Source organism: Galeopterus variegatus, unplaced genomic scaffold, assembly GCF_000696425.1.
Source record: "Galeopterus variegatus unplaced genomic scaffold, G_variegatus-3.0.2 Scaffold3366, whole genome shotgun sequence".
Lineage (NCBI taxonomy): Eukaryota > Metazoa > Chordata > Mammalia > Dermoptera > Cynocephalidae > Galeopterus > Galeopterus variegatus.
Window position 1 is genome coordinate 113,993 of NW_007729477.1, and position 13,383 is coordinate 127,375.

At 40.9% G+C, this 13,383-nt stretch overlaps 1 protein-coding gene across 1 annotated transcript in view; it reads left to right on the forward strand.

Moving 5' to 3' along the window:
* Positions 1-1,815: 1,815 nt before the first annotated feature.
* The window catches only part of RTFDC1 (replication termination factor 2 domain containing 1), a 48,819-nt gene continuing 37,251 nt past the window's right edge, over positions 1,816-13,383 (forward strand). Inside the window, exons 1-4 of the mRNA XM_008584761.1 lie at positions 1,816-1,987; positions 6,663-6,757; positions 7,645-7,738; positions 9,888-10,027. Coding sequence (XP_008582983.1) covers positions 1,919-1,987; positions 6,663-6,757; positions 7,645-7,738; positions 9,888-10,027 — 398 coding nt within the window. The 5' untranslated portion in view covers positions 1,816-1,918. The remainder of the gene's footprint in view (positions 1,988-6,662; positions 6,758-7,644; positions 7,739-9,887; positions 10,028-13,383) is intronic.

Consider the following 13,383-nt stretch of genomic DNA (forward strand, 5'->3'; position numbering starts at 1 on the left):
ATAATGACACCTGCTTCCCAGCGTGGCTGGGAGAATGAAATAGCTCAAGCCAAGCAAAGTAGCTCAAACACAGCACAAAATAGCTCAAACACAGCACCTGACAGGACAGCTAACTCTCAACACAAATTAGTTGCTCTTGATGATGATAAACCACACAAAAGTTTCAGCTGTGTATAGTCTGAGGCACAGAGTAGCCTAGAGACCAATATTCTAAAAGAGGAAACCAAGGAGGAAGAGAGAAATCCAGCTGCCTGAGCTTTAACCTCAGCACAGCTTCCACCCACTGTTGCGCTTTCTCAGGCAGGCAGTTTAATGGGGATCTGGAATCAACCTAGGGACACAGCCTTATGCTGCTAGAAGCCATGTTAGATTTTGGTCAAGCGTCTTAGTGTAAAGGTTTAGATGGACTTGTCATGTGCCGAGAAGTCTTCAGTTCTCAGTTTTAGGGTCTGCCAAAACTGGGCTTGTTACTACACTCTGTACTTTTTCTTTTGGTTTATTGAGGAAATAGTGAGTATGCCAAAGACTCTTCTAAACACTGAGGATACAACGGGGCATAACAAAGTCCCTACCCTTAGGGAGTTTGCAGTTCTTGGGATTGGTGAGATAAAATCATAAGCCAATCAGAAACCAACTGATTGAAGGTTTCTTTTCTTTTAATTCCCATTAATTGCAGTAACAAATACCCCAAGTTTATATAGATCTTGAAGTTTTCACATACATTTATTTTCTGGGCAACTGTTCCCAAGTGGGAAATATTTTCAACTTTTGTTTCACTTATGTCAATATGGTAACATCCAATTATAAAAGCCCACTTTCTTGGCAGGGGAGAGACTTTCCCATAATATTTACAATAATTAATGGAACAAATAGATGGTCAAGAGCCTGAGAGCAGACGATCACGGATCTTAGCAGGGATTTTGCAAGGGATTTGTGTTCTCCTTATAGATAAAATACAGCCTGTCTCTTGGAAAGGGAATGGAGATATCAGTGTACCTTTTATGAGAACAATTGTATCGTCTGTTAGTTACACCTGGTTCTAAATGAATGAATGAATGAATGAATAAATAAATAAATAAATTAATTAATTAATTAATTAATTTTAACCTGGGCTGCAGGAGGCTGTGAATGAAGTACACACACGTATAAACTGTACGCAAAATTTCACACGTACAGGAGTCTTCGAAAAGTTCATGGAGAGATTTGTATCATCTTTTAATTGCATTTTTTCCACGAACTTTTTGAAGTATCCTCATACACCGTACATAGTATACATGGCAATATCAGAAAGTCCCGGGCCTTAGGTAGACGATCTTACTCCCCAGGATCTACTGTAACATCACTTGACAGTTGGCGCTCAATAAGGAATGGGTTCTCCTTCTAAACACATAAATAATTGAAGTAATAGATCGCGTTCACCGGCATCCTTAACTGCAGTAACAAGACGCGGGTCTTTCTCTCAAGGCGCTCACAGCCTAGGGACGTGCCAGATCCACTGTCACGCAAGGCTGGGGTGGGACTTGGTCAAAGAGCGGTGGGGGCTCCTGAGTCACCCACGCCCTCGCCGTGCTCCCGGAGCGTGGGCGAGCGATTCCGATCGTGCAGCAGAATTCCAAGTCCTCAGAGTAAAGAGGAAAAGGACACGCGGCGGCCAGGAGCTCCGGAGACGAACCCCCGCGCCCTTCCGCGCCGAAGGAGCAACCCGTGCGGACGCAGCCCACGCGGCGGGCCACGCCCAGCTCGAGGAGACGCTCTCCATGACAACCTGGACTTGGCAACGGCACCGTCCCGCCCCCTGCGTCGCGACGGACGTGCTGCTGCGCCACCGTGGCGCGCCGGAAGTGGCTGCAGATTTCGTCAGCGACCCCGGAAGTAGCTGTTTCAGGGTTTTGGGGCTGCCTCTGATTCCCAGCTTGCGATGGGTTGCGACGGGGGAACGATCCCCAAGAGGCACGAACTGGTGAAGGGGCCGAAGAAGGTTGAGAAGGTCAGTGACGTGGGCCCAGTATGGACCGGGGTGGTGGGAATGCGGACGCCCCAGGTAGCGAGGGGAGGTAGGAAGGGGGAACCAGCAGGGTTCCAGACCTGACTGCGCGCTCTTTTATCCTATTCAGAGAACTCACATTAACAATATTAATAATGGGCATTAGTTGAGTGCTTACTGTGGTCATTCGCTAGGCAGTAGCCTTAAACATGGGGGTTTCTTATGTAATTCGCACATCAGCCCTATGGGTACATACTGTCATTCCCATTTCAGACATGGAAATTGAGGCTCAAAAGGAGGAAGGTGTAAAACTAGTAAGTGGCAGAGCCAGGATTTTTTTTTAACCACAACCCTGTTTGTGGTTAGTAACGATAATGCTAATAACTACTATTTATTGAGCTTTGTATACATCAACTTCATTTCCTCGGAGAAGTCTTCCCAAACCGCTCCCTTACCTATGAGATTAGGTCCTTCTGTTATAAATTGCCTTACCACGAGGAGGTTCCGGTCAAGATGGCGGAATAGACGGTCCCCAGCATCACTCTATCCAACAAATCAACCAATTTACAACTATAAGAATGTAACGTTAGCCAAACTGGAGCTGCTGGAGCCCAGGGGAAGAGAAGGAGAGACCTATGGAGTTCATGAAGGTTGGGGAAACCATGATGAGAGAAAGAAAAAACTGCTCTGAGGGTTTTGGGTCGCCGCTGCTTTAATGCTGGAATTCCTGAGCACATGGAGCGGGAGCCAGCAGAAGCCGCAGCTGTGCCCTTCAGGTGGAGTTTCTTGGAGGTGGCAGGGGAGAAGAGGACCTTGGCGGTCCCCAGGCCAGTAAGACCACTAATAGGGTTCCCACGGACTCACACAGGAGTGAGGAGCCAGAAAAACTGCAAAATGGGAGCCATTCAGAGGCTGGTGAGTCATCACAAGGGACCAGTGCAGGGCCCTTTCCCATGGGAATTGTTTGGAGCACAGGTGGTGGTGAGACAGGACCACCGGGAGAACACTGGGACACAGCAAGGACAGCCAATCTGTTCCCCAATCAGTGCAGGACCACTCAGAAGAGACTGGTCAGGAATGTGGAATTGCAAGGGGTGCAGTTTGATGAAAAAACACAGGCCCATATCAGAGTTTTTACACAACCCAGACCCACCTGGTCTCTGGAAAGCTGGAAGCACTTGTAAGGTCAACCATTAAACCCTGAGCTGCGCAAAAAGTCTTCCTTAGGGCAACAACAGTAAAGCAGCAATTTAGTTCAACCACACAGCTCAAGTACTGGTTCCCACAGGAAGTTCCCCCGTCTTAGAAGTAAGCAAAGGCCGAAAAATTAGTTCTGGCTCAGGCACACCACCAGCACCTTGGAGCCTGCCAGGGAACCGGAGGCTTGGAGCTGGGGTCTGGACCCCACTCCCACATTTAGGCACACCATGCCAGTGCCTCAGGGCCCGCCAAGGGACCCAAGGCAGGGAGTAGGGGACCAGACCCCGCTCCCACAACCAGGCACACTGTGCCAGTGCCTCAGGGCCCACCCAGAGACCTGAGGCATTGAGAAGGTGACTGGATCCGCTTTCTACAACCAGGAACACCACGCCAGCACCTCGGGGCCTGCCCCTCTCACAACCAGGCACACTGCACCAGTGCCTCTGGGCCCACCTGGAGATCCGAGTCATGGAGAAGGGGACTGGACACACCCTACAACCAGACACTCCACCAGTGCCAAGGAGCATGCCAAAAACATCACGTACACGTGGGTGGCCCACCACAGCCACCACAATAATCATGGCTGCTGGGAAAGCAGCTAGACGCCACAACCACCTTGCAGAGGGTCTGTCAGCTACTGGAGTACATTGACAAAAGGAGAGTCACCAGCAGAGATAAAGAAGAGAAGAGGATGTCTCTCTCCCAAAGCCCATTTCATAGTGACAGAAGAACCATCTACTCTATGATAATATTGGGGGACCTGATCACACCTCTCAGCATTGGACAGATCATTTAGGCAACAAATCAACAGGGTAACCATTATTGTTTCAGAAGGAGAGAAGAAATCTAGGGTAATTAGAGGGTGGAGGGAGGAGAGAGGGGAGGATGGGGAGAGATTGGACAAGGGGCATGAAGAATAATTACGATTTGTAACAATATGTATGCTAGTAATATTGATTTGATCTACATATCTCAATGTTGAACCCCCAAAATATGTATAATCAATTTTGATTCAATAAAAAAATAAATTTAAAAAATAAATAAATGAAAATAAATTGTCTTACCACCCTGCACACTACGCTCATGGTTGATTCATGTTGGTCTCTCCCACTAGACATTAAGCTCCTGATAGCAGAGGCTGCACCCTTTTTTCTTCTACAACTAGCATGTGTCCTGGCATAGTAAATATTTTGAATAAATGAATGAGAGAATGAATAATCCTTAATTCTCACAGGCAGTTGAGCACATTATATGTAGTAATTTCCGTACTTTTTCTCTGACAGAGAAATTGAGTCCAGGGAAATAAATTAACGTGATTAAGGTCACACAGCTGGTAGGTACTAGGGCCACGATTCCCATGCAGTTATTTGGGATTTCAGAATTAGCGCTAGTAATTATGTAATTACTTTTTCTTTTTTTTTTTGACGGCCAGTTCAGGGATCCAAACCCATGATCATGGTATTGTAAGACTGTGCTCTAATAGTAATTACTTTTTAGTAGAAGATATATAAACACCTAATACAGTGCCTGGCACACGTGGGTACTCCATATATTCTGATTTAGCAGCTGTAGAAATATTTTTAAAAGGTAAACTCCATGTGTTACTACTGTATTTAAAACACTCCAATGGCTTCCCATCATATTCAGAATAAAATCCCATCAGGCCCTGTGTGAGCAGATCCCTGTCTATCTTTCTGACCTCATCTTCTGCCCCTTTCCAGCTCTTTCATTCTGTTCCAGCTACAAAGGCCTTGTTCTTCAACCTGGAGTATTACAGTTGATCCTTGAACAATGCAGGGATTATGGGTACTGACCCCTGTGCAGTTGAAAATTCGTGTAACTTTTGAAGACTTAACTACTAACAGCCTACTGTTGACCTAGAAGCCTTACTGACAACATAAACAATTGGTTAACACATATTTTACACGTTACATGTATTATATGCTGTATTCTTACAGTAAAGTAAGCTAGAGAAAAGAAAATGTTATTAAGAAAATAATAAGAAAAAGAAAATACATTTACAGTACTGTATGTATACTTATTGAAAAAATCCATGTATAAGTGGATCTGTGCATTTCAAACCCATGTTGTTCAAAGGTCAACTGTATTTCATCTATCCAAAATGTTCTTCACTAATTTAGTCACATAATTAGTTTCTTTACTTCATTCAATTCTTTATTCAAATGTCATTTCAATCTTCTGTTGCTGAAATATGCCTCAGTTGCAATCACTCTTTATCCTCTTCTGCTGCTTTACTTTTCTTTATAGTGCCTATCACTATAGTTATTTGTTTATTGTCTTTCTCCACTTTGTATGTCTTGCCTCTGTAATGTCTACAATGTGTCTGCCACAAAATAGACACCCAATAAATGTGTATTGAATATGAGAATGAATGAATACCCAAGAGGATGGAGTGTGCCCGCTGATCATACCTAGATATGCACAGGCAGTAGTTTTTTATTTTCTTAAATAGTGGAGTGTAGCGATTAAAGAGCATGGTGTTTAAGCCAGCCTGCCTGGCTTCTTACCTAGCTCCTTCATCCACTAGCTACGTAACCTTGGATGTATAACCTAACCTTTTGGTGCCTCAATTTTCTCATCTACAAAGGTAGGAATACTGACTCAGGATTTTTATGAAGATTAAAAACTTAATAATGGAAACGGTTTAGCACTGTTGCATAGTACACAGGCACTTAAGCAGTTGTTGCAAGAAATTGAATTCAGTGGGATTTTTTCTTTTTTTCTCTTCTCCTCCTGATTTCTTCCAAACATGCCATCCTGTTACATTATTCAGGTTTGGGATTTTAGGAGTGGGAAAGAGTGAGACATAGAATATTAGATAGGTGAAAATATCATTTGAGGGCTATGGAGGGTAATATGTCTAGATTTTCATACTGTGGATAGGGTTTGATATATCCCTTAGTGAATAAGCAAAAAACCCTTATTTAAATTCATCAATCTTTAAAAAAAGATGCCTGTCTTCTTAATTTTTAGTTTTTAAATTCTGCTGTAACTTTGGAGCCTTTCCCATTGTTAGAAATTAATCTGTACTGCTTGTTTTTTTTCTTGTATGGCCTCCCTAATTTTACTGTTATAATACAAATGTTAATATTTCTATGTAGGTTGCATAAACAGTCTAATGATTTGATATAAACTCTTTCTTTGTATGTGCCCTGCTTAGACAGGCCTTTATTTGACATAATGTTAATTACTTGTGACTTTTTAAATCCCAACTTCATATGTCACTATTTTTTATTTAAGAAACAAAAATGAGGGCTGGCTGGTTAGCTCAGTTGGTTAGAACATGATGCTGATAACACCAAAGTCCAAGGTTCAATCCCTATACTGGGCAGCCACCAAAAAGCAAAAATCATCACAATGTGGTATTATTGAATTAACTTTTATATGTAGAACTGTGGACCATGTGTCTTTCAGAGGTGAAAATTTACTGAAAGAGCTTTTTGTTTTCTTTTTTCAGGTTGACAAAGATGCTGAATTAGTGGCCCAGTGGAACTATTGTACTCTGAGTCAAGAAATATTAAGACGACCGATAGTTGCCTGTGAACTTGGCAGGTATGGTTCCTTTACTTAGTGAAGATGAGTTTATTAAATGATTTTGAAGGTTTTAGTGTGTAAATGCAGTTCTTGATTCATCAAATATGAATTATCCCAAGCAAACTTGTGAGGAATAGGTTATCATTCCCTGTCTCTAAACATAGTTCTGCACTCTCCTAATCAATTAGGTTGATTTAGTCCATGGTTTGAAAACTCAGGAGCCAATAGGAGCTAAGTTATAAACATAAATGCATGAAGGAGTCATGTGAGGTGTAGTAGGGAATGGTGGGGAATGGAAAACTGGAGAGTTTGTGTCCTGTCTAGAGAGGGAGCTGCTACTCAGTTCCGGCTAGTTCTTAAATTTCAAGAATGTGGGCCTAGTGATTCCAGATCTTCTGAGTTTTATTTTTTAAGATTGAAAATATGTACTTTTACATTAAATTTCCCAATTTTTATTTTTTCATTTTTTTCTTTTTATTTTTTTAAAAAGATGACCGGTAAGGGGATCTTAACCCTTGACTTGGTGTTGTCAGCACCATGCTCTCCCAAGTGAGCTAACCAGCCATCCCTATATAGGGATCTGAACCGTTGGTCTGGGTGTTATCAGCACCACACTCTCCCAAGTGAGCCACGGGCTGGCCCTAAATTTCCCAGTTTTTAAAATCCTTGTTCAGGTCACCTTCAACCCTCAGATCACCAGTTTGCTACCCTTGATTTAAACTAGTTCTTTCTTTGTATGCTCTGGAAATAGTTGAAAGAGGGTTAATTACTTTTTAGTAATGCAGGGCATTCTTATTACCAACTGTAAATGACTTTCGAATTGTTTTCAATTTATTCTTCCTTCTTTTTTGGTTATTTGAAAGTTGATTGTTGCCATCATATTTTGTCTAATCCTTATGTTGCAGACTTTATAACAAAGATGCCGTCATTGAGTTTCTCTTGGACAAATCTGCTGAAAAGGCTCTTGGGAAGGCAGCATCTCACATTAAAAGCATTAAGGTAAGACTGGTGATTCTGAAGTGTTCCAAGGGTCTCAGTGATTGAGGTTTATTTTACAGAATTCATGTACATTAAAGATGAAACTCAGAAATTTGAAATTCCAGTCCCACCGAGCCATCTAATACAGGTACAATCTTGGAAAGTTACTTAAATCTCAAGCCAGGAGTTCCCACACATATACTTCCTGCATCATAAATCTGTTGTGATTTTGTGTATGTGAATGTGCTTTGAAAATTCTTAACATGCTCTATGAAGTATTGGGAGGCATTATTTTTGTAATTAAGACTTAGCTACTTGAATTTTGGATTTGGAAGACACTTTCATAGAATTAGGGAATTTTATAGGTAGATCACTGTTAAATCATTGTGGTTACTTGCTGCTGATTAGAAGATCTGATGGCAATTAAAGTTCTCTCATAAAAATGGAAAAACATGTTTTTTAGTAAAAGAAATTTGTTGAGAAGACAAAATCTTTCAAATTTGGTCAAAGAAAAAAAATCAGAAAGATAGTAAAGAAATTGAGACCCAACAGGATAATCAAACCCTTCATCTCATTGTAAATGACTTGCATGATGCCACATGTCTAGTTAGTGAAGCGTTTCAGCCAGAACCAGATTCCCTGATTCTCCATCTTAAGGCTTTAGGCTTTTTTATTTTTTTTCTTATTAAGCTTTTTGTTTGAATTCTTGGAGGTGATTACAGGATATGTGTATTTCAGGTAAGTTAATAATTTTGAGATGTAGCTAATCATTTATCTTGGGAGAAGAATTATTCATTTCTGAAAAACTGGATAGCATGAATTATCTTACTTCAAAAATGCAGTTATCATTGAAATTATACAACAATTCTGGACTTAAAACACGTACAATATTCAATTTTATGGGGTTGAATCTTTAATGCAAAAAAAAGAAACTCTAAGAAATTGAAACAGTAAAGACAAAAGGATCCAAATAAAACAATGCAAATACACAAAGTTGTTATTATTACTGTCAATTAACACTCCACAAATTCTGTGAGCAGGGAACTTGATGAGACACATGCTAGCTCTGGACCAGCAAGCGAACTGTGTGAATGGTGGCTTTCCTTTCAAGGCTTTCAGCTGCTCTCCAGAGTACTGAAATCAAAGTGGTCTCATTAAATATGAAGAAATGCCATGAACGCAAAAAAGCAGAACTGTTGGGCCGGCCCGGTGGCGCACTGCTACAGTGCGCCGCTTGGGAGCGCAGCAGCGCTCCCGCCGAGGGTTCGGATCCCACATACAGACCGGTTCCCGCTCACTGGCTGAGCGAGGTGCGGGCGCAGCACCGAGGGTTGCGATCCCGTTGCCGGTCCCAGTCCGGTACGGGCGCGACACTGAGGGTTGCGGTCCGTTGCTGGACACGAAAAAAGACAAAAAGGAAAAAAAAAAAAAAGCAGAACTGTTGAATCAGATGCCTTATAAAGCTGAATTTTGGAAGACTTGAATGGCTTTGTCTTGGAGTATGACAGTATTTTCTGGGTAATATTCTGCCTTAGATTCATTAGGCCATGGCCTCACTGATTTTACTGTCTGTTCAACTATTGCATAAACGTAGATGGTCAGTAATATGGAACAACCTTTGTAAGGATTCTTCAGCAGGGAGAGAAAGTGTTCCTTTCTGGGTGGAACTAATGCAAAGCTTTCTTGGAGTAATTCTTGATGTGAGAAGTTATGTTTTCTTAAATAAAGTATTTGTAAAATAGAAATTACTTAACTAATTTACTTGCTAGTCAGTGCATTTGAAAAATCTTGTTTCTGGGGCCAGCCTGTGGCTTACTCGGGAGAGTGCGGTGCTGATAACACCAAGGCCACGGGTTCGGATCCCATATAGGGATGGCCGGTTTGCTCACTGGGTGAGCATGGTGCTGACAACACCAAGTCAAGGGTTAAGATCCCCTTACCGGTCATCTTAAAAAAAAAAAAAAAAGAAAAGAAAAATCTTGTTTCTGTACAATTTATGATTTATTTTTATATCCATGTTTATTGATGGCCAAAGGAAAGTAACTAGGATAAAGAGGTTTGGATGAGAAGGGAGTAGAATAACAATTTGTTTGTTGATTTAGGTGGTAATTAAGGCAAAGGATGATCCATTTATCAAATGAATTTTTAAAATATTAATGGTTTTTCCCAGAATGTGACAGAACTAAAGCTTTCTGATAATCCTGCCTGGGAAGGGGATAAAGGAAACACAAAAGGTGACAAGCATGATGACCTCCAGAGGGCACGTTTCATCTGCCCGGTTGTGGGCTTGGAGATGAATGGCCGACACAGGTCAGTAATGGATGTGGGACAGACGATGTGGGAGGCTGGTGAAATAATACTGGTTTTGTTAGGATTTGTGCCATAGCTTAGCAATCAAATGGATTTCTTTACAGTGTCCTTGGGTAGTGCCTTCAAGGAAATGGTGCTCAGTCATGAGCATGTTTGTTCCCCATCAGCCATTTGTACTATGACTTCCAAGTCCGCTCAGCTTTGTTGTCTGTGGCCTTCTGATCTTGAGATAGGAAAATCCAAAGTAAAGTGGGAGTTAAAACAGTTCTCATATGAAACTTATGAAACCTGAGTTTGGTTATTTGATCATCTTTTCCTATGGGACAGAAAGCAAAGGGCAAATGTTTCCCATCAAAACAAATCCCATTTCATTATAATTGCTAAAATTTATGCAATGGCAAACAGTGTTATAAAATGTGTGATTGATTGGTCAGCTAAAGGCCCAGCTAGTAATGATAACTTGCTTTGATTTTGTAGCTAACAGATCCTCTGGCTAGAGCACCAGAAATCCTAGGTTTGAGGCTTATGTAGCAAATATAAGTGACCTGTGTATTTTCCTCTTTAAAAACTATAAATGTTGAATGGATTAGTAGGTGCCTTTTTGTAGAATGTCTAACTAAGCAAAAGTGTTAAGCCCTTTCCCCACCAACTGGAAGTATCTTTAATAATTCGTGGTCCAGACTGCCCTCTGGAATCTTCCATCTAACACATGACATACTGAAAAGTAGCATTTTTCACTACTTTCATTCAGGAAAGGGGGGTGGAAAGCATCTCAATTAAGTGAACTTTTTTTATTCAGCTATAGACAACCATATTTAATCTTGAGCATTCTGGCACGTTTCTGTATATTCATTTAACAGATACATGTGGGCACCTTCACATGTTGCACACAGTGTGCTTATGTGGCAGACTACCTGCCATGCTCTGAAATGGAATAACCTGGGGCTTCACAGATTTGGAGAGAAGTAAAATTTAAGGCCCAAGGACCTTTGGCTTTTAAAGATTATACTCTTCTTCAGATAATCCAAATTTAAACCATTTAAGGTTGTCTTTTAAACTTCATCATTTGGGTCAAGGAGGAAATATTCTGTGGAACCAGACTTATTCACTTAATCTTGTCCTACTTCTTTTCATATTTTTATTTATTTACGTGTGTGTGTGTGTGTGTGTGTGTGTGTACATTGAGGTGAAAGTCATGTAACAAGGTGAAAGTCACATGACAAAAATTGACCATTTTATTTATTTATTTATTTTTATTTTTATTTTTTTCTAAAAGATGACTGGTAAGGGGATCTTAACCCTTGACTTGGTGTTGTCAGCACCACGCTCAGCCAGTGAGCGAACCGGCCATCCCTATGTGGGATCCGAACCCGGGGCCTTGGTGTTATCAACACCGCACTCTCCCGAGTGAGCCACGGGCCGGCCCAAAAACTGACCATTTTAAAGTGGATGTTTTAGTGGCATTTAATACATTCACAATGTTGTGCAATCTCCACCTTTATCTATTTCCAAAATATTGTTTTCACCTGAAAATAAAACTCCCTATCATTAAACAGCTACTCCCTATTTCTCCCTACCCCAGCCTCTGGCAACTACCATTCTGCCTTCTGCCTCAATGGATTTACCTGTATCTGGATATTTCATATAAATAGAATCATATGATATTGTTGTGAGGCACCCTCCCACAAGAATGCACTGACGCGCCACTCGTGCAGAAAAGGGCAGTTTATTTTCTTCACTTGACCAGCGTCCGTCTCCCAAGGAGCAACCAAGGAAGAGTGGCCTTGGGCCTTGGTCTTGTGGGGTTTTGAAACACAAAAACTACATCCCGTTGGCACACGGGTTTGTCCAGGTGCACAAAGCAAGCTAGGGAGCTAGGTCACAGAAGCCAAGAATGAGCCGTTAGAGCAATCAAGCATACAACTTTTCATTGTGTATGTTCCCATATGATAGTTCACTGTGTATGCTTCCTGTTCCCATGTAATCATTTACTGTGTATGGCACCTGTTTCTGTGCAACGGCTTTTGTTTCAATGAGAAGGTCAATGGTTTCTCATGCAGAAGGGGCGGGGGTAGTCTGCACACGGGGTAAAATGGAGTTACTTAGGTTAAGCAAGCAATTCTACAAAAGCAGATAGCGTATGTTATGAGGGTGTGGGGAGCTCTATTTCAATATGTGACCTTTTGTGTCTGGCTTCCCACTTCTTTTTAAGAAAACTGTGGTTCACCACAAGAGAGGAACTTATCAGAAACAAGCTCAACTGTGGGGTCTTGAGTTGGGAGTTACCTGTAGCCTGTTGCTCTGATTGTGGCTTCCCCTAGTTTTTTCCCTTTTATTTGCAGGTTTATCTCTTCTCCTTTTTCTCTTATTTTTTTAAATTGAGCTTTGCCTGTTTTGGCTTTGTCCTCCTGTGATTAATAAAGCCTCTGCTCTCGAATATCAATTTTTGGATTAGTTTGGTATATTTAGTAAAGTTTGTATAATAAAGATTTAAATATAGAGAAAAACAGAAATAAACTACTAATGTAATGTAAACATTGGGCCTTTGTTCAAAGCAAATAACTTTCAGGCCGGCCTGTGGCTCACTTGGGAGAGCGTGGTGCTGACAACACCAAGTCAAGGGTTAAGATCCCCTTACTGGTCAACTTTTAAAAAAAAATTTAAAAAGAAAATAACTTCCTAATTTACTAATAAATAGGATTTTTTTGTTCAAAACAATATTTAATGCAGTGTTATTAATTGGATTTTTGTCAGGGCAATCTGCATCTGCTATACTCCCTCGGAAATTAGAGAAAATTCTATTGTGGCATTTTTTGAGGACTATATTAAGTAAAATGTAAAAATACTTTTTGCCTCTCTCCCCAAGTCCTAGCCTCCAGTGGCAGTATTATTAGTTGTTTGGTATTTAATATTCTCCTCCTCCACGCCACACACCCACATGTGCTTCCCCATACCTCTGAAAATAGACATATAAATAAACATGTATTCTTCCCAAACAGTCATAAGGTCATATTGTACATATTTTGTAAACTGTTTTTTTCCTACTTCTTCATCAAATTTGAACATGTTTTCATAGCCTTAAATACAGATTTACCTTATTCTTTTTAATTGCTCTATGGGTGTTAATAATTTATTTAACCATTTCTCTATTGATGAGCATTTAGGTGGTTTTCTTCTCTCCCTTGTTACAGTACTGTACTACACAACTTCATAAGTACATATTTAAGTACATATTTATATATTTGCATACTTGTGGGCATGTTTCTATCAGAGAAATTTCTAGAAGTGATACTTTACTTGATATTACCAAATTGTCCTCCTAAATTGCTATACTGTGTTGTACTCACCCACCAACC